The sequence below is a fragment of the Somniosus microcephalus genome, chromosome 18 (genome assembly GCF_052327205.1).
Source record: "Somniosus microcephalus isolate GS21.2 chromosome 18, FLI_Smic_1.0, whole genome shotgun sequence".
Lineage (NCBI taxonomy): Eukaryota > Metazoa > Chordata > Chondrichthyes > Squaliformes > Somniosidae > Somniosus > Somniosus microcephalus.
In genome coordinates, this window is record NC_141004.1 from 40,134,980 (window position 1) to 40,156,830 (window position 21,851).

The window sequence follows — 21,851 nt, forward strand, 5'->3', positions numbered from 1 at the left end:
AATATTCAAAAATCTATCGATCTCTGTCTTGAATATACTCAACAACTGAGCCTCCACAGCCCTCTGAGGTAGAGAATTCCAAAGATTCACCACCCTCTGAGTGAAGAAATTTCTCCTCATCTCAGTCCTAAATGGCCGACCCCTTATTCTGAGACTGTGACCTGGTTCTAGACTCCCCAGCCAGGGGAAACATCCTTCCAGCATCTACCCTGTCAAGTCCTGTAAGAATTTTGTATGTTTCAATGAGATCACCTCTCATTCTTGTAAACTCTAGAGAATATAGGCCTAGTCTACTCAATCTCTCCTCATAGGACAATCCCCCCATCCCAGGAACCAGTCTGGTGAACCTTCGTTGCACTCCCTCTATGGCAAGTATATCCTTCCTTAGGTAAGGAGACCAAAACTGTACACAGTACTTTAGGTGTGGTCTCACCAGGGCCCTATATAATTGCAGTAAGACATCTTTACTCTTATCAATCCTCTAATTTCACATAGCCTCCTTGCACCTACTTCACCATCAATGGCTGCTCATTCAGCTACTACACTCCTGCCCTCTGTAATTCTCTAACCAGTTCCCTCTTTCTTGCCATCTCTTTCCCTGCTTTCAAAACCGTTCTCCAAAACCCTGCTCTTTGACCATACCATTGGTTCCCAATCCTCTCCTTTCTGCATGCTAAGTCCCATTCCTCTTTATCTTAAATTCTCTAGCACATCTTGCATTCAAGGAGCACTATAGAAATGCAGGTTTTTATTCTCTTGCCAGGACTTTGAAACAATTTCCAGAAGCTTTATGAGCTCTACCAAAATAAGACTTTAAATTTGTTCCATAGTCTTGTTAGTCTACATTCTGACAAATGTTTGAAACTTATATATTTACAATTTGAATTCATGATTGGCAAGTTCTGTCCCCAGAATGTTGAATTCTAATCCTCGCTTATAAAATAATCATAGAACTTTCTGCATGACATTTGCTCACAGCCACATGTGAGAAATAGTTTTATAGCATAAAACACTGCATTTATCTTATTCCCTGTAAAACTTAAGGATCCATGCTCTGATGAATGAAAAGTTTACCTTACAGGTTCCATATTTATATACACAAGCAAAATACTCCGGATGCTGGAAATCTGAAATAAAAACAGAAAATGCTGGAAATACTCAGCAAGTCAGGCAGCATCTGCGGAGGGAGAAACAGAGTTAACGTTTCAGGTCAATGACCCTTCATCAGAACTGGAAAAAGCTGGAGATGGAACAGGTTTTTAAGCAAGTGCAGGGGCAGGGAAAGGGGGGAGGGGAGGAAAGAGCAAAAGGGAAGGTCTGTGATAGGATGGAAGGCAGGAGAGATTAAAAGACAAAAGGGATGATGGTGCAAGGCAAAAGGAGATGGTAATGGGACAAGTTAAGAAACAAAAGATGGCTCTATTTTTTTTTCTCTCTCGCACATGGCAGCTGTCTTTAATTCTGCCATTGCCATTTACACTTCATCCAGAGCCATCTTTTGTTTTTTAACTTGTCCCATTACCACCTCCTTTTGCCTTGCACCATCATCCCTTTTGTCTCTTAATCTCTCCTGCCTTCCATCCTATCACAGACCTTCCCTTTTGTTCTTTCCTCCCTTCCCCCCATCCCTGCCCCTGCACTTGCTTAAAAATCTGTTACATCTCCAACCTTCTCCAGTTCTGATGAAGGGTCATCGACCAGAAATGTTAACTCTGTTTCTCTCTCCACAGATGCTGCCTGACCTGCTGAGTATTTTCAGCATGTTCTGTCCATATTTATATATGTTGTCCAGACAGTGCATTTATCATTTTCCCCTGCCTCCTAGAAATACAAATACAAGATCTTCCAATAGGCAACATAGGAAACAAATTATTTACCTTCTTTAACTTTTTCATGTTGCTCCCTCGAATGGAAGCCAAAAGCTGATCCCTTGAATTTTTTTCTTGAGCTGGTGGTCTATCTTCCAACTTTCTTTCAGATACAGGCGTCAAGGAATTTCTTAGCTTCTTGGTCTCTTCATTTTCTCCTCCAGTCCTCCTACTTTGTAATTTATGGTTCTGTGTCACGGAGTTGGCTTTTTCAGGCAGGGCTGGGGGAGGAGGAGGAGGAGGCGGTGGCACATGAGCTGCAGCCTTTTTTGGAGTTGGTTTAGGGGATGACCATGGTGAACTTCTAGGGGAAGATTGTGGAGAAGGTTTTGGTGATTTTTGCATGCCCAGTATCTTTGGAACTTCAAGCCCTTGCTTTTTGTCTCCTCCTTGCCCCTGTCTCTGCTCCTGCAAGCGTTTTTGTCTTTGTTTATCCATGTTCCTACTTAGTAAGTTTGTCACAGTCATACGTGGCCCTGCCAACTCAAAATGGTAGCCCAGCTTAAGGAGAGTGGTATTTTCCTTTAAAAGTTTGGCAATATCCATCTCAACTTGTCCTCCAAATATGTGACGCTGATTGTGGAATCTGAACTCTGTCAGGATGTTATTCTGCTGCAAAGCTCTCATGATAGCAACGACGCCTTTGCCAGAGATGTAGTTTGATTCCAGGTTGAGGTTTGTTATGCTTTTGTTTATCTTTAACACACCAGCAACAACAAAAGCAACATGGTCATCTGCGTGAGTATTGGCAAAGCTAAAGGTCTTCACTACAGTATTTTCTTTCAACGCGTCTGCAAATCGTATTAAGATATCATTGGTTATTCTCTCTGCATTATTTAAGTTCACTTCAGTTAGTTCAGGATCATTGTTCTTTACTTTTTCTATTGGCTCATCATAAATGGTCGAAGTTGTTGCTTGTGTTTCTGAAGCTTTCGGTTGCTTTTTCTCCTCCAGATTTTCCGTGCTGGATGAATCCTTACATTGTGTTGAACAGCATTTACTAGAGTTTGTCACAGAAGTGCTGGAGCAGGTTTCATTTTCCTTAATGCCTTTTGTCTCACTCTTTGTTTTGGTATATTTTTCCTCTTTGACGGTTTCCTTTGGTGTTTCTTCTTTGGGTTTAGTGAGCTTTTCTTCTTTTTCTTTTATCTCTTTGCTCTTCCCTGTCTCTTCTTTTCCCTTTCCTGTCACCTCTCTGCTCTTCTCTTTCTCCTCTTTCTCTTTTCCTTTCATCTCTTTGCTTTTCAACCTTTCCTCTTTTTCTTTGCCCTTGATGTCTTTGATCTTTGCACTTTCCTCATCTTTTTCTTTTCTTTCTCTTTTTCCTTTTGTTTTAGCAGTTTCCTCACCTTTTTTCGTATTTTCATTGTCCAGTTCCTTAACTGCTTTATTTTCAAATTCTTCAGATGTGGATTGTTTACATAATTCATCTGGGGTTTTTCCTTCCTAAGGGAAAGGAAATGGATTTATGAAAGATAATGAAATTAATAAATATTGCTATTAAACCCTCTGCTGTTTACCAAAAAAATTGTACTCTAAAATGACAAAAAAGTAATTGATGAAATTAGTAAAAAAAAATTAGTAAAAAAAAATTATAGCAATAGAAATTATATTCTGGCCTCGAATTTGACCCTGGATCAGTTTTGGGTGGGCGAGTTTTCATTTTAGTTCAAAACTCACTCCTGCAGCCAAAAACAAACCTGGGATATTTTACTCCTGGGCCTCATTATAATCTCACCGGGGAGCTTGCAACTGAACTACCTGACCGGTATGAATTTCTAGTGGGTCTGCCAGATGCCTAATTAAAGCAGGAATGTGCCTCTTAAAGGGAGGTTGCATTCCCTTTGGGCTTCTTTCGTTTCCAAGGTGCTGGAAGAAGAATCATCTATGACATGAGTCACAGGCAAGCCCCAAGGTTCTCAGAAGCCTCCCTGGAGGTGCTTATGGAAGAGGTGAGGGCAAGAAAGAGGCTCCTGTTTCCCAGCAGTGCCAGGCGCATTGCCAAACACTCTGTCTACCAGACATGGAAAGAGATTGCAGAGATCGTCAGTTCCAGTAGTGTCACCTTCAGAACTTGGACACAATGCAGGAACTGCTTCAATGACCTTACTAGAGTAGCAAGGGTGAGTACTATTCTTCATTTATCCCTCTCTCTCACAAATACATCGCAGCCATCCTTTACCCCTGCTCCCCAGCTCTCTTTACAGTTCCCTTCGCTCCATCACCTCCTTCACCACCCAGCACAAGGCCACACTACACCACCTCTCATTCTCATTACAAACATACACTCACCTCTTCCTTGCTCTCTTCACACCAGCTACTAGCACCATTCTCCTCACTTGCTAGGCTTTGCACAATCACCATGATTTCTTTCAGGATTCCTTCCTCACTTCATACTCCACACACTTGCTTCCCATGCATCAGCTCCACATCCTACTCGCATCTTCTCCCTCTCAGCATATGCACTACTATCACAAGCTCCACACATATGCACTCTCCTTTCCGCAGTCACTCACAAACTCGCTCTCTCTTTCTCCATGACAAAACAGCGCACAATAATCATGAGAGGAGCAAGACCATACTTAATGCAGTTGTGCACTACAGACTGGGAGATGCGATTTATCTTTTCTGTTAAAATCACGTTGAGGTACCAATTACATCATGTCCTAATTTAAATATACCTATCAGGTTAAAATCGGGACTGGTTGGAATGGGGCGGTAAGTAGATTCCCTGATGTTAAGCACTTACCCACCCCAATCCTGTGGGTGGATGGGGTTAAAATTGTGGTCGGAGTCACACCACTATTTAGAAACAGGGAGTTGAGAGGCTTGCAACAATAACAACTTGCATTTATATAGCGCCTTTAACGTAGCAAAACGTTGCAATGATTAGTAATAGTGTCATTTTTGTTCTGTGGCCCATCAGAGCCTGATTTTAATCAGCACTCTTTCAAATGTCAGCTTGGCTCAGTTGGTCGCACTCTTACCTTTGAGTTAGAAGGCCTGAGGCCTAGAAATTCACCTCGGGCAGTGACGCAAAACAACCGGTATCGGGTCGGTTGTCCGTTATGCACAGCGCCTGATATTGATTCCCATTGCAGTCAATGGAACTGAATATCAGGCGTGGCGTATAATGGGCAACCGATCCGAGATGAATTTCTACCCCTGAGGCTTTAGCACATAATCTAGGCTGACACTTCAGTACAGTACAGAGGGGTCGCTGCCTTATCAGAACGCTGTCTTACAGATGAGACATTAAACCGAGGACCTGTCTGTCTACTCAGTTGGACATACAAGCTCCCTCCATGACACTAATCAAAGAAGAGCAAGGAGCTCTCCCAGTGTACTGGGGAGTGGCCAATATCCCTCTCTCAACTAAAAACAGTTATCTAGTCATTCATTCATTAGCTGTGCATAGGACATTGCTCTGTGCAAATTAGCTTTTTTTGTTTGCCTATATAACAAGATTGACTGCACTTCAAAAGCAAACCATCACTTGTAAAGTGTTTTGGTATATGTTGAGGATATGAAAGGTGGAACATAATTGTCTCATTTCTTTTCAATGGGATACACTAAGGAACGAAAGAACCTGCATTTATATAGCACCTTTCATAATCTCAAGATGGCTCAAAGCCCTTCAGAGCCAATGAAGTACTTTTGAGGTGTAGTCATTGCTGTGTTGTAGGCAAATATCGCAGCCATTTTCCACAAACAGATAAACGACTAGATAATCCATTTCTGGTGGTGCTGGTGAAAAGACAGACCAAGGCCAGGTTTAACATATTATCAAAAAGACGGCACCTCCGACGTTACAGCACTCCCTCAGTACTGCACTGAACTGTGAACCTAGATTATGGGCAGGATTTTCATTGGGCCGTGGAGGTGGGATTGGAGGCGTGTGGGGGGTTAAAATCTCAAAATCGGGGGGCACGAACCCATCCCGCCCCCAACCCACCTCCATGCCAGTTTCAAAGGAGGCGGGTCCGACCTGTGCTGGGACCCGCCTCCCCGAAGCGGGAAGGGGATTAGTGCCAATTAACTGCCTGTTAACAGGTAGTTAACAGGCAGTTTTTAGCCTAATCCCTATTTTTATTCCTGAAGTGTGGGATTCCCAATGGCTCCAAACCACGGCAAGTTAGCAAGGCGGACCTTCGGGTTGAAGGACTTGGAGGGTTTGAGATGTCCGGTGTTCAGGTGAGTGATAGATACATGAGTGAAGAGGCAAGTGTGTTTGGTGTGTGTAAAGTGTTTAAAGAAGTTTTACTTACCTTTACAGCCTTCCTTCCTTCAGGTCTCGGGAGTCCCTCACCTCACCGGCACAGAAAGCAGAATGGCCACAAGCTGTCAAAAGTTGCAGCATTCAGCTTTCTGTTCTGCAGAGATCTCTAAATCAGCCTGAGAGGAAGGAAATAACTTAGTGTACAGATTGTCAGTGTTTGACAGCTTCAAAGAGCTGTCAAACGCTGATATTTCATCTGTCAAAAGCTCTTGACAGATGGAATGTCAATCTGTGATGTCACCTGTTGCCGGGTGGCCCTTAATTGGCCTGCTGAGCACGCTGGGCGGACTCAACAAGGTCAATCAAGTGAAAATCGCGTGGGTTGGCCACAACTTGATGGAGGCGGGACTACAACCCCGAAAGTTGTAGTCCCGCCTCCTACACGCCTCCAGAATGAAAATCCAGCCCTATGTGTTCAAGTCTCTGGAGTGGGGTTTGAACCCACAGATTAGTTTCAGTGGCAAAAGTGCTACCACTGTGCCAAGGCTGATACTAATGCAAACTGACTGAATGCTGCTAATTACTGGTTAAAATCAAGCCCCAAATAAACAACATAATGGTCCGAAGTTTGCGGTGGGTAATAACAGTGAATTACCCCTTTGAAACTGACCACAACTTCAGGATGTCGCACAGACGTATCCTAATGCGGAAATCCTGAAGTTGCAGTCAGTCATTCACTACTCTGACACTGGCTGCACTGTGGCCCCCTCCCCCCGCCCCCGCCTTCATGGCCAGCAATCACTGTAATCAGGAAAATCAGTGAAACTAACAAAAACTTGGGCTTTTCCAATATTGCAATTAAATACCCCATTAAAAGTTAGGCCTTGTTGGATTAGGTGTAACTGGGGTTTTAACAGCACATTGACTGCTAAACAAACGTTATGACACTGAAAAACTAATTTTAATTTTGTGGAGTGTCAAATTTCTCCTTAATGATGAAAATTACAATTTTTAAGAAACTTTTTTTTAATTAATATTTTTTATAAGTTTGTTCATATTTATTTCAGGTTTACCTTTTCCCCATGTGAGATCCCCAATCTTCGTTTTGCTCTCTGTAACATTTTTAAAAAGTCAGAATAAAAGCAGCTTCCTGGTTCCCTGTCTGTGAGAATTCTGCATTGTGATTGGCTGCTTAGACAGCTTGTTGACATCACAGCAGCTCGCTCTAGGGATTCCCCACTATTCTACACTGATCTGACTTACACGTTGAGAAAGGCAAACTTCTCGTCACAGAGATCGTGTGACCTTTGTGGGCCGCTTTCTTCGGGGCCAGCGGCAAACACCTTTGCTTCGCCGCTGACCACAAATTCCGGGCGGATAGGATTAGTGACCCCTGAATAAAATGATTGTCCCTCATTCCTGTCCAAGGACATAAATAGCTACATCAGGATTTTTTAAAATGCCACAGATATATCTATTGAATCTGAAAAGGTGCCTTTGTTTTAGCATTTTGTGTGCATTTTGAGGCAAATGCAACTGAAAATGAACAGAAGGTTAGGAGCAAATTATCATATGAACTCTTAAAAAGTTCAGTACGTCTTCAGAGCTGATCGATATTTTAAATATTTTAATGGTGTCACTGTTCAGTTCTACACATCAGTTAAACAGCACAGTTGAAGTTTAATTTAAAATGTGGACTTCTGTTAATTTTTATGGCCTTTTAAATTATTCCATTTTAAGTTTAATGCAATCCATGAATAAACTTTGTTAATATCTGATGTTTAATATCTTATTGAAACCCTTGAGTTTGTTTACAAAAGAAGAATGCATCCCTACATTCTCATTTCTTCTCCTTCCCCATTCCTGTCTACTGCTGTCATTCTTTCTCTTCTAAATGCAGACACAGGCCCCGATTTTCCCTGAGCCATCGTCAGGCGTGTGGGGGGGGGGGGGGGGAATCCCGAATTTGGGGGTCCCGACACCATCCCGCCCAAAACCCTGCCCCACGCAACTTTCAGGGGCGGCGGGTACCTGCCCCGCACTGGGACCCGCTGAAACCAGGCGGGAAGGGATTAGTGCCAATTAACTGCCTGTTAACAGGTAGTTAACAGGCAGCTTTTAGCCTAATCCCTATTTTGAGGGGTTTTGTGTGGGATTCCTGATGGCTCCAAACCACGCCAGGTTGAGCAGGCGAGCCGTCGGGTTGAAGGAGTTGGAGGGGTCGCGATGTCAGCGCTCAGGTGAGTGATGGGTGCATGAGTGCAAAGGTAAGTGTGTTTGGTGTGTCTAAAGTGTGTAAAGAACTTTTATTTATCTGTAGTTACCTTCACAGCCTTTCTTCCTGTAGCCGTCGGGAGCCCATCACTCAGCCGGAACTTAAAGCTGAATGGCTGCAATCTGTGAGAAGTGACAGCCTTCAGCTTTGAGTGCCGGTGACAGTTCCAACTGAGTCTGTGCAGAATGATTCATGTTAGAACTCAAACTGTCAGTGTTTCACAGCTTCAAATAGCTGTGAAACGCTGATATTTCATCTGTCAAGAAATCTTGACAGATGAAATTGCAGTCTGTGACGTCACCTGTTGCTGGGTGGCCCTTAATTGGCCTGCTGAGCCCACTGGGCGGGCTTAACAAGGTCAATCAAAGGAAAATCGCGCGGGTTGGCCGGACGTCGATGTAGGCGGGTCAAAAACCCGAAAGTTGAAGTCCCGCCTTCTTCCCGACAGGTTCGGGAACATCTACCCCACAGTGTGGACTGTCTCTGTCAATGCACTAGACATGCTTGGTCTTAACAAAAGCATAGAACTGTCCCATGCAAGTGCGACAGGCCTTGCAAATTTCCATTTAATTGAAAAGCATAAAAACATTTGAAGGAAGACATTGAGCAGCACAGTGGGTTAGTACACTGTCTTTTTACGTCAAATCCAAGGTAGACAGATAACATAAAAGTCCCAAAGATTCGTCTTTGCTACCTGTAAGGGTCCTACAATAAATCTGGGCGGTGTTAACTAAGTTTCGAGTCACTCAAGATTTGCAGCACCCAAGTGCAAAAATGCAGTTCAAATTGGCAATCTTCCTCAAAGACGTCACGAGGTAGACTGAAATTGAAAAATTAATGTGGGTGCAGTTGAGGTTGAGTTTTTTTGCGATTTTTTTTGAGGGACATTTTAGGAGGAGAGAGAGTTTTTATCTTGCAATGTGTTATATTGGATTGCACTAGACATGCTTGGTCTTAACAAAAGCATAGAACTGTCCCATTCTCAGCAGTACTGTTCTTCTCTTTGATATTGACATTCACCAAAAATAATTTGAAATGTTAATAATGAAAAACAAAGCATCTTAGGGAAGAATACTGTTGTGTTTGTACCGCTATACACAGCTACATAAAATAATAAAGCAGCAGAGACTGAGAGTAACTTCAAGTGATCTTTACTGGTTAACTGGAACTTCGGCACTGACTATACAAATCGATATGCGTCTGTTATATACGCTCGCAACTAAGGATGTACATCCGCAAAACAAAGTAGTCCCTTCAATGTTGTATACATTACACTTCCTCCCCCTTTAGTTTAATAGTATATTAACGGAAAATTTCTATAATTAACATACAGAGCCTGTCTTTACAGTAACCTTTTTGTTTTCTTAAAAGTAACAAAATTCAAATTCCAACATAACATTTACTTTGTCAACAGCCCTTTTACAAATCAAGTCTCTGGGGAGGCCTCCTCTGCCTCTCTGGGTAACGTCTCCCCAGACTCTTTTGCTTTGGGGAATGAGACTGTACAGGTACAGGTGCATTAGGTGAGCTATCAGCACAGGTAGAGCTCTCAGCTGTGGATGAGGCTGGTGCTGATGCTGATGGATCAGGAGTGTCTGTTTCCATGTCAGGTGAGTCTGGGTGAGGTGTAGGGGTGTTTTCCACCTGAACATCCAGAATTTGGTCCACATGACGTCTCAAAACATTCTCTCCCACATCCACAGTATACATCTCTTGTGGATATTGTCCCTGGTTGCCACTTTTCCATCCGGAAATCACGAGCAAGAACTGACTGTCCCACACTGAAGCTTCTTGTTGGCTTAGCATTCAAATGTTTGAACTGTTTGTTCTCTACATCACGACGTACATTCGGTTTAAGAAGGTCCATGCGAGATCTCAGGTTCCTGTTCAGAAACATCATCGCTGGAGTCTGATTAGTGGCTGCGTGTACTGCGGTTCGATAAGCAAAGAGGAAATTGTCTATCTTGTGTTGCAGTGGTAGATTCTCGCTGTACATTGCTTTGGTGGCCTTCTTGAAAGTCTGTACGAATCTTTCTGCCAAGCCATTTGTAGCTGGATGGTACGGGGCAGATGTGTAGTGCTTGATTCCATTTTTCCTCATGAAACCTTGGAATTCGTCAGAGACAAATCGTCGTCCATTATCTGTGCAGATTTGTTCTGGTAGGCCATTTCCAGCGAACATAGTCCTCAGAACTGAAATGGTCTTTTCAGATGTGGTTAATTTCATTTTAATGACCTCGGGCCATTTGGAATGTATCAACTGCAATCAAGAACATGGAGTCCATGAACGGTCCAGCAAAGTTGATGTGCACACGTTGCCATGGATGGAGAGGGGCTTGTGGTGGTGCGTTCTGGACCTTTTGACATCCTGAGCAGCTCTTTGTCAGGTCCTCGATCTGTTTGTCAATTCCCGGCCACCACACGTAACCACGGGCAAGGCTTTTCATCTTTACCGTACCTAAGTGGCCTTCATGCAGTTCATCTAGCACTCGGTTACGAAGCTTGGGAGGAATCACAACTCGTGAGCCGCACATCAGTGTTCCCCGACACACTGATAACTGCTCCCTCCTAGCTGAGAATGCTGGAAACAATGAGTCACCATGCGCTGGCCATCCCTTCACAGTGATGTCATAAACTTTTGACAATGTAGGGTCATTGCGTGTTTCTCTTTCAATGAGGGAGTTTGTCACTGGTAGCTGCTCAACTATTGTTGTGTGAAATACCTCTGCTGAGTCAACTGTTATAGCTCTCTCTGAGGTCGGCAGTGGTAAACGTGGCAAACCATCGGCGTTGCCATGTTGCTTGGTCCCCTTGTATTCAATGTCATACAGGTGAGCCCCTAGGAAGAGTGACCATCGCTGTAGCCATTGTACCGTCATCACTGGAACGCCCTTCCTTGGGTTGAAGATTGAAACGAGAGGCTGGTGGTCAGTTAATAGTGTAAACTGTTGACCATACAAGTAGTGGTTGAATTTCTTGACTCCCCACACAAGGCTGAGGGCCTCTCGGTCAATCTGTGCATAATTGCGTTCAGCTGTAGTCAATGATCTTGAGGCAAAGGCTATTGGTCTTTCTGAGCCGTCTGGGAACTTATGTGACGACACGGCACCAATGCCATGGGGTGAAGCATCACATGCCAGTCGAATAGGTAAGGATGGGTCAAAGTGAGCTAGCACCTCTTCTGAAGTAATGAGTCTTTTACTCTCTTGAAAAGCTTGTTCACAGCTGTCACTCCACTTCCATTGTGACCCTGTCTGTAGCAGTGCATTTAGTGGATGTAACACTGTGGATAGGTTGGGCAAGAACTTGTGATAGAAGTTCACCAGTCCAAGATATGATCTCAACTGAGACACATTTTCAGGTGTTGGTGCATTAATCACAGCTTCAATCTTGTCTGGAGACTTGTGTAAACCATCCTTGTCAATCACATGTCCACAGTATGAGATTTCCTTTTTGAAAAACTCACACTTGTCTCGGTTCGCTCGGAGCCCATACTCCCGTAACCTGATGAGCACCTGTTTGAGGTTGGAAAGGTGGTCGTTGTCATTCTTGCCAGTAATGATGATGTCATCAAGATAACACTGAGTACCTGGGATCCCCTGCAGGACTTGGTCCATTGCCCTTTGCCAGATTGCAGGAACTGATGCTATTCCGAATACCAGCCGATTGTACTGGTAAAGGCCTTTGTGCGTATTTATTGTCAGGTATTTCTTTGATGCATCATCAATTTCCATTTGGAGATAGGCCTGGGCCAAGTCAATCTTTGTGAAGGGTTCCCCTCTTGACAGGGAAGCAAAGATGTCCTCAATGCGAGGCAATGGGTACTGTACTGTGTGGAGGACTGGGTTAACAGTCACTTTAAAGTCTCCACAGATGCGCACTTTTCTTGGCTTTCCTGGTTTTGTGCTGGAGGTTTTCTTCATCACTGGAACTATAGGTGTGGCCCATTCACTCCAATCCACCTTGGACAGGACCCCTAACTGCTCCAAGTTCTCCAGCTCTGCTTCTACTGAAGGGCGAATTGCATAAGGCACTGGTCTGGCCTTATGGAACTTTGGATTTGCGTTCTCCTCAATCTTAATTTTTGCTTTCATGCCCTTAAGTGTTCCTATTCCCTTCTTGAACACTTCCTGAGAGTCAGAGAGTATTTGTGACAGTCTCTCAGGAGTGGCGTTGCTGTCCTCCTTTGCTGACACAAACATTGCTTGGATGGTGTGCCAATCCAATTGTATTTTCCTGAGCCATTCGCGTCCCAGCAATGGTGGTCCTCCATTTTCCACTACATAGAGGTTCAATTGTGGTATTTTTTTTTCTTTGTATGTCACAGTCACTTTTATTTTACCTTTGGGGCACACTCTTTGTCCTGTGTATGTCTTTAACAGTACTTTAGTTGGCCTTAGCGGTATGTGTGAAAACAGGCGTTTGTAGTCATGTACAGAGATCACTGTTAAAGCTGAGCCTGTGTCCACCTCCATTTTCAGCCTAACTCCTGCCACTTCTGGAGTAACCCATATTATTCTGTGATCCCCTGTCTCTTTCATCTGTGTAGTTTTAGACAAGCCAGATCCTCTTCCTCTGAGTCTGTGTCACTTTTTTCTTTATCTGAACTGTCTCCAGTCACGTGGTGTACCTTCTTGTATCTATCTTTGAAAGGTTTCTTGTTTTCAGTCACTTGATGTACCTTTTTGTTACTCTGTATTGTATCAGTTTTTGGCTTCTTATTTGCTTTGCAGACTCTTTCAATGTGCCCTCATCTGCCACATTGTCTGCAGTCTTTGTCTTTAAACCAACAGTCATTGTGGTCATGTGACATTTTGCCACAGCGATAGCACTTCTTTTCTTGTTTCAGTGACATTTTATTAGTTGAATATTCCAGGGATTTTTGTTGAATTTCTAAAGCGCCACGTGCTGCTGCTTCCATTGATATTGCAATACTCAGAGCCTTCTCCAAGGTGAGATCTTTTTCAGACAGGAGCTTCTTTTGTGTGCTTTCACTTTGCATGCCACACACAAATCTGTCCCTCAATGCGTCTGATAAGCCCACTCCAAATTGGCAATGTTCTGATAATTTGCGCAACTTTGCCAAATATTCAGAAATGCTTTCATTTTTGCTGTGGTTCCATTTATGGGATTTAAATCTTTCGGCTATGAGCAGTGGTTTGGGGCTCAAATGGTCTTGGAGTGTGTCCACTATTTGTTTGAATGTTTTGCTTGCTGGCTTTTCAGGGGTTACTAAACTACGTAGCAGCCCGTATGTCTTTGCACCCATAACACTCAGCAGAACAGTGGCTTTCTTTTCTACCTCCACTCCGTTAGCCTCACAGTACAACTCCACTCTTTCAATGTAAGTTGCCCAGTCTTCAATGCTGCTATCAAATGCTGCAATCGTGCCAATCATCGCCATTTTTTTCCCCCAACCCATTTTTCTTTCTTTACTAGTTAGCTAGCGTCATGCAAGTCCTGTGCACTTTTCACTTGACTTACGTATCCCCTGCCTAGCTTAGCAAGCATGCTCTGTTTTCTCTACCTTCTCGCTCCTTTCTTCCAAATTTCGGTGTCCTCTGGATGCGATGCCAGAATAGGAAGACGTAGGTTCAGAATTCTCGTCGCCAATTTGTTGTGTTTGTACCGCTATACACAACTACATAAAATAATAAAGTAGCAGAGACTGAGAGTAACTTCAAGTGATCTTTACTGGTTAACTGGAACTTCGGCACTGACTATACAAATCGATACGCGTCTGTTATATACGCTCGCAACTAAGGATGTACATCCGCAAAACAAAGTAGTCCATTCAATGTTGTATACATTACAAATACTTCTGCAGCAATCATTGGAAATATTTGAAGACAATGTCCTATAGGAAATAGCCCTTTAGAAAAATGAAGCGAATGACAAGGAGACAATCAGGGTCTACAAGTAGTACATAGAAAGTCACTGATCCATAGTATCAGAGGACTGAGTTAGGAGAAAGTTTGGAGGAACCTGTGCTTTTCAGCTTTGAAAGGAGGCAACTCAAAGGATCATAGAATCATAGAATGGTTACAGCAGAGAAGGAAGCTACTCGGCCCGTCGAGCCCGTGCCGGCTCTCTGCAAGAGCACTTCAGCTAGTCCCACTCCCCTGCCATTTCCCCGTAGCCCTGCAATTTTTTTTCCTTCAGGTACTCATCCTTTTGAATTCCCTTTTGAAAGCCACGATTGAATCTGCCCTCACTATCCTTTCAGGCAGTGCATTCCAGATCCTAACCACTCGCTGCGTTAAAAAGTTTTTCCTCATGTCGCCTTTGGTTCTTCTGCCTCTCTCTCCTCCTAAAATGTCCCTCCTCTTTCACTATGACTTTAGCAGCATCTTCTTTCTTGGTGAAGACAGATGCAAAGTACTCATTTAGTACCTCAGCCATGCCCTCTGCCTCCATGCATAGGCCCCTCCCTCCTCTTACTACACTTTTACTATTTGTATGCCTATAGAAGACTTTTGGATTCCCTTTTATGTTAGCTGCCAATCTATTCTCATACTCTCTCTTTGCTCCTCTTATTTCCTTTTTCACTTCCCCTCTGAACTTTCTATATTCAGCCTGGTTCTCAGTTGTATTCTCAACCTGACATCTGTCATACGCTCCCTTTTTCTGCTTCACCTTACTCCCTATCTCTTTTGTCATTCAGGGAGCTCTGGCTTTGGTTGCCCTACCTTTCCCCCTCGTGGGAATGTACCTCGACTGTACCCAAACCATCTCCTCCTTAAAGGCAGCCCATTGTTCCATTACAGTTTTGCCTGCCAATCTTTGATTCCAGTTTACCCGGGCCAGATCCATTCTCAACCCACTAAAATTGGCTTTCCTTGAATTAAGTATTTTTACTCTAGATTGCTCCCTGTCCTTTTCCATAGCTAGTCTAAACCTTATGATACTGTGATCACTGTTCCCTAAATGTTCCCCTACTGACACTTGCTCTACTTGACCCATCTCATTCCCCAGAACCAGATCCAGCAATGCCTCCTTCCTCATTGGGCCAGAAACATACTGATCAAGAAAGTTCTCCTGAACACACTTCAGAAATTCTGCCCCCTCTCTGCCTTTTCCACTATTACTATCCCAGTCTATATTGGGATAATTGAAGTCCCCCATTATCACTACTCTATAGATCTTGTACCTCTCTGTAATTTCCCTGCAAATTTGCTCCTCTATATCCTTCCCACTAGTTGGCAGCCTATATAATACAACTACAGGTAGACTATCCTTTATCCGAAAACCTCGGGACCAGCCGTGTTTCGGTTTTCGGAAAATTTCGGATTTCAGAAGGTATTTTATAAGACTGGGAAATTTGTCGGGGGTGGGGGTCGGCAGGGGGTCGGGGTCGGTGGGGGGTCAGCGGGGGTCGGGGGTCGGCGGGGGGTTGGGGGTCGGCGGGGGGTCGGGGTCGGCGGGGGGGTCGGCGGGGGGTCGGGGTGGGGGTCAACGGGGGTCGGGGTCGGCGGGGGGTCGGGGTGGGGGTCGGCAGGGGTCAGGGTCATGCGCACGACTTACGCTGAACGAAACCTTTCGGTTTTCAGAGGATTTCGGTTTTCGGAAGTGCGGATAAAGGATACACTATCCCTTATCTGAAAGGGTGGGGGGTCGGCAGTGGGGGTCGGGGTCGTGCACACGACTTACGCTGAATGAAAAAACCTTCGGTTTTTAGAGGGTTTCGGTTTTCGGAAGTTCGGATAAAGGGTAGTCTACCTGTAGTAGAGTAATGGCACCTCCATTGTTTCTCAACTCTAACCAAATAGATTCTGTCCGTGACCCCTCCAGGAAATCCTCTCTTTCCAGCACTGTAATATTCTCCTTAATCAATACTGTCATCCCGTCTCCTTTCTTTCCTTCCCTATCTTTCCTGAACACATTATATCCAGGAATATTTAGTACCCAATCCTGCCCTTTTTTGATCCAGGTCTCTGTTATCGCCACGACATCATATTCACATGTGTCTATCTGCACCTGTAGCTCACCAACCTTATTTACCACACTCCGTGCATTCACACACATGCACTGTAAACTTATCTTAGACCTTCTTGTATTCTCTCTTAATCTGACCCCACGTAATACCGTACTATTTCTTACTCTAGTGCTATCTGTCTCTCCCAATCCTTTGTGCACCTTGTTTCTCCTTTCTAATGCTACATCCTGATGCCCATCCCCCTGTCAAATTAGTTTAAACCTTCCCCAACAGCACTAGCAAACCCCCCCACGAGGACATTTATCTCAGCTCTGTTGAGCTGCAACCCGTCCAGGCTGTACAGGTCCCATGTCCCCCAGAACTGGTCCCAATGTCCCAGGAATCTAAAGCCCTCTCTCCTGCACCGTCTCTCCAGCCATGCATTCATCTGCTCTATCTTCTATTTCTATATACTCACTAGCTCGTGGCACTGGGAGTAATCCGGAGATTACTACCTTTGAGGTCCTGCTTTTTAATCTCTTTCCTAGCTCCCTAAAGTCTGCCTGCAGGACCTTACCCCTCTTTCTACCCATGTCATTGATACCGATATGGACCGCAACCTCAATGTTCTGCAGCCTCTCAGTGACATCCTTGATCCTGGCACCAGGGAGGCAACATACCATCCTGGAAACACCTGTGTGTTCCCCTAACTATCGAATCTCCTATCACTATTGCTTTCCTGATCTTCCTCCTCCCCCTCTGTAAAGCTGAGCCACCCGTGGTGCCGTGGACTTGGCTCTGGCTGTACTCCCCAGAGGAACCATCGCCCTCACCAGTGGTTGGAGAGCGAGATGCACTCAGGGGACTCCTGCACTACCTGCCTGGTCCTCTTTGTCTGTCTGATGGTCACCCATTCCCTCTCTGCCTGCACACTTTTACGCTGCGGGGTGACCACCTCCTGAAAGTTGCTATCCATGTAGTTCTCAGCCTCACGGATGCACCGCAGTGACGCCAGCTGCTGCTCAAGCTCCAAAATCTGGAGCTCGAGCTCCTCCAGCTGACGACACTTCCTGCACATGTGGTTGTCCAGGACACGGGAAGCGTCCTGGAGTTCCCACATGGCACAAGATGTGCATTCCCCATGCCTCGGAATTATATAAGGTATAGAGAAGGTTCATCTGGAATGCTTCAAATCAAACTGTGATAGTAGGACAAAGGGGTAAGGTTCAAACTAGTGAAAGCCAAATTTGAGACTGATATCTGGAAGTTCTTCACACAAAATGTAATCAACAAATAGAATGTTTATTAGGATATGGTAGTGGAGGCAAAACCCTGGATTTGTTTAAGATGCAACTGGATATATAAATTATTATTTGTTCTCAGCATTTGGGTGACATTGGTAAAGCTGGATTTATTGCCTATCCCTGGTTGGCCTGTGAAGGTAGTGGTGGGCCTTCTACTTGAACGACTGCAATCCTGTGCTAGAGGTCTTTGTGGATAGATGAGTTATGCTGGGCTGAACGACCTTCTTCATCTGTGCCTACCTTGCGAATCAAGTGAAGACAAGATTGCATTTACCACTACTGTCATTATCAAAAATAAACATCAGGTGACGCTTTCTGCCAACTCATCTCCTATCACCGTGGTGACTTCCCTTCTCTGGTACCCTCACACTGCCAGCCCTTGAGAAGGGGAAAACTGCAACCTGACGGAAGTAAAAGAAACTCTTCAAAATTCTGGCCAGGTGCACTGAAAATAATATTTGTGATCCATCCTAAGAAGAGCCCTCACATGTATATTTTATGCTTGCAATACTACTTTAATGGACTTTTGAAAACTACCCCCATAGTCTTTACAATCCAACCATTTGGTTTGATATAACATTTTCTAAAAAAACCTAAAAAATAAAGTGGAAATGGAACATTTCTCTATCTATAATATACTAAAAGCCTTGTATATAGCACACACATCCTGTAATTATAACGCTTCCTCTCACTGTATTTCTTGTTATGCTATTTCCATCACTATTTCCACCACGTTTGTCACCTATTCTTAATATTTATTTATTAATGATATTGATCTTTGATTGCAGCATCTCAGTTCCATTTCGAAGGGAGGCGGCCCTGTGGTGCTGCTCTCCACTGTGCCACCCACCTGAAAGCTGTAGCCTCTGGCCCAGCGCACCGTCCTTCTGCCTCTCTCTGTTCCCTCCTGCGGCTGTCCCACTGCTCGACTTTGCCCCTTCCCCATTCGCTGCTCCTCCTATTCCCTTTTGCCAGACCCACGCCCCATGCCTTGAGCGCCCCTCCGTTTCCCACCCGTCCTGATCACCCATACCTTCCTCCCACCCGGCAGCCAAGGAAATTCCTGTCGCCACAATTCCTGGCCACCACCCAGTTATGGGCTTTAAGTTGTTTAAACACTTACTGCACTTATACTAAGGTAGTAAAAGTGCAGTAAACACTTTTAAGAACAAAAAGCTATCTCCCTGTAATGGCTCAGAACACGGCTAGAGCACTTTTCTCAGGGACAGCTTCTATAAACAGCGTTCCTGTTACTGAGTCAGGAGCCATGTTTTAGTTATTTCAAGCTCTTACAGCACATGGGAAAGCACTCTCGTAAAACTTATTTCTCCTTCAATCCTTCCCCTAGAAATATGACTAGACCCCATTCCAAACTCTGCCACACCTCCAACCCCCCAACTCCAGGATCAGGACTCTCACACCCCTTTCCTCAGTAATTCTGGAATGCCCAACCATTCTCCCTTGCTCCTACATGCTGCAATTCCTCTGCCGATGATCTGTCCAGAGGCCAGAATACCCTCCCCCAGTAGTTCCCGAGCCTGTTCACTGCTCCCACTGCTCACTACTGACATCCCATTGCTCTCAGACTGAACACACCACTCCCATACCAAACACCTCACCCACTGTTCCCACACCCAGGGGACGCCTCCCAGTATCTTCACATCCAACAACTTCCTTCCCAATGCTTCTACACCAACCACCCCATTCCGGGGGCGGGGGGGTGGAATTTTAACCTAATAAATGGGTGGATTGGGGCATGTGGGAAGTTAACAATTGGAATCCCGACCTGAACCCGCTTCCAACCCGCCCACTTCCAGTTTTAACGGAGGCGGGACGGGGGACGAGCCCCCAATCCGCTGCCAGGAGGCAGGCCTTCTATTTCAATATTATAATGAGGCTGGAAGCCTCGTCTTTGACCTCCACTTTGTCATTAACTTTAGCTGGTCGGGTTTTGCACACTTCGTGAAACCCGCCAGTTAATGCAACGCGAGGACTGCTGCATTCAGGGGTAAATGCCTTTACACCTACCTCCTGGATCCAGGGTCCCTGCCTAACCCACCCACTCCCGTGATCGGAGACCCCCTATGAGGCCTCCGATCACCCCACAGGTCTGGCCCCCCCCCCCATCCCAGGCCTCCGATCCCCCCCGGAGGCCTCCCCACCACCCCCCCCACCCAACCAGCTCCTTCAGCCTTCCCTGTGCTGCTCCTCCAGCCTCGATCCTCTTTGGACCCCCTTTCCTCCTCCGGCCACCCCCGGTCCCCTTTGATCTTCTTCCTGGCGCCCCCCCCCCCTGATTTTCTTGCCGTTCCCGGCCCTCTTACGATCTTCTACCCAGCCCCCAACCCCCCCACCGATCTTCTACCTGGCCCGGTCCTCTCGCGATCTTCTACCTGGACATCCCCCACCCCCCAATCTTCTATCCAGCCCAGCCCCCGTTGATCTTCTTCCTGTCACCACCCCCCCCCCGATTTTCTTGCCGGTCCCGGCCCTCTCGCGATCTTCTACACAGCCCCCACCCCCCTTGCCAGTCTTCTACCCGGCCCGGCCCTCTCGCGATCTTCTACCCGGACTTACCCTCCCCCCCAATCTTCTATCCAGCCCAGCCGCCCCCCCCCCCATTATCTTGCTGCTCCCGGCCCCCTTGCGATCCCTCCCTCCCTCCTCTGTGTGACCTAGTGCCGCAGGCCTACTCACCCGGAGCCAGCCAGCCTCTCAATCTGGCTGGCTGCGGGTGGGAAACAAAGGCTTCCAATTTAAATCAGGCCCCTCCATTAAAGTCGGCAGGGCCTGCAGGAAACTCATTCTCCTTGGTTTCCCAATCGCCTTGGAGCCTCCCGCCCCCAACCTACCTTCCCCATTAAAATTCCGCCCCGGGTCTCTACACTGCAGCACCTCCCTTCCACCACTTGCACACGCCAAACACACCAGTCCTAAAACTCCCAGACCCCAAAGCTACTTTCTACAACCCCAACACCCAAGGACCTCCTTCTCAATATTCCCTAATATCTTTCCACTCCTCCCACACCCCAATATATGTCCCCTCTTGATTTCAGACAGCTGGATCACTCTCCCAACGCTACCAAATCATATGACCTACCCCTTCCTTGGTACTGTCACACACCTCCTAAACATTTAAAACTTGGAATATTGGCCCATAAATTAGTGTCCCAACGCGCAAGTAAGCACCGTGTACTCACGCGTGGGACCGATGGAATTGCCGGTTTTCTGCATGCACAGCGCATGCGCGGGAAACCGGCATTTCTGATCCTCTGAACCAAGGGGTTCAGAGGTCGAACGCGTGCGCGCAGGAGTCTGCGCGTGCGCGTTGAACTTCCTTTTTTTTTCTAGGTTTGCCCGTGCGTGAAGGCCTCTACTTTTTGCACATTTAAAAACCAGGCGTAAGGACTTAATTTTAAAAGGTAAGTGGTCTTTTAATTAAAATATTAGAATTTTTTTCCACAGGTTTATTATTTTTAAAGACTTTACAGTAAGGTAAGTGTATTTTTAGCCCCGATTCTTTATAAAATTATTTTTTTCAAAAATTTAAATTATTGTTTAAAATAGTTAATTAAAGTTATTTATAGTTCATTTAAATAGTGTGATATTTTTTTAAATTTTATTTCAAGTTTAAGTACTGTTTTGGGCGCCCAGAGCTTTCATGAGTTTGACAGTTCTTACTGTCAAACTCATGAATGAACTTTTCCCTCCTCCGATTGGTTGCCCAGTGCTCACGTGATCCCAGCCGACGCATCGCACTAAGTACGCCGCTGGGTCACGCAAGCACAACGCGCCGGGAGCTGAACCGGGCCACAGACAGGAAATCCACGCAGGCCCATGCTTCAACTGCCGGCGCGCTAGGTAAGTGTAGGTCGGGGGCTTGCAGCCGCGGGAAGCCCCCAACACGAATTTCTGGGCCATTTTCTCTATCATCTTCTTTTGTACCCTGCACTTTAACAAAGGTAAGACACAAAATTGAGTGCATAGATAAAGAAACATATTACATTAATCAAAGCCACAATTTCCACGGAAGATGGACATAATCAGAATATTTCAACCCCTAAGTACTACTAACACTCCCATAATAGTTTATAATAAATGCAATTTCACTAATTCAACCACTATATATCAGTGGCCCTAAAAATATAATGGTGCAGAATTTGCTGCCAAAATAATGGCTGGTATAACGGTATTCACCGTTAATAATCTGTAAATCGTCCAGCAACTTGTGGTGAGGAATTACAGACTGGTAAGCCTGACATCGGTAGTG

General features: G+C 45.3%; 1 protein-coding gene across 4 annotated transcripts in view; it reads right to left on the minus strand.

The window, feature by feature from the left end:
- Nucleotides 1–21,851, minus strand: part of LOC147105226 (leiomodin-1-like) — a 57,796-nt gene that overhangs the window by 10,616 nt on the left and 25,329 nt on the right. For 3 of the 4 annotated variants that reach the window (XM_086011373.1, XM_086011372.1, XM_086011371.1), the window contains exon 2: nucleotides 1,878–3,314. In XM_086011373.1, the coding sequence (XP_085867499.1) occupies nucleotides 1,878–3,314 (1,437 nt within the window). Of the gene's footprint in view, nucleotides 1–1,877; nucleotides 3,315–20,781; nucleotides 20,842–21,851 lie in introns of those variants that run through there. The other variant, XM_086011374.1, reaches the window with a different exon arrangement.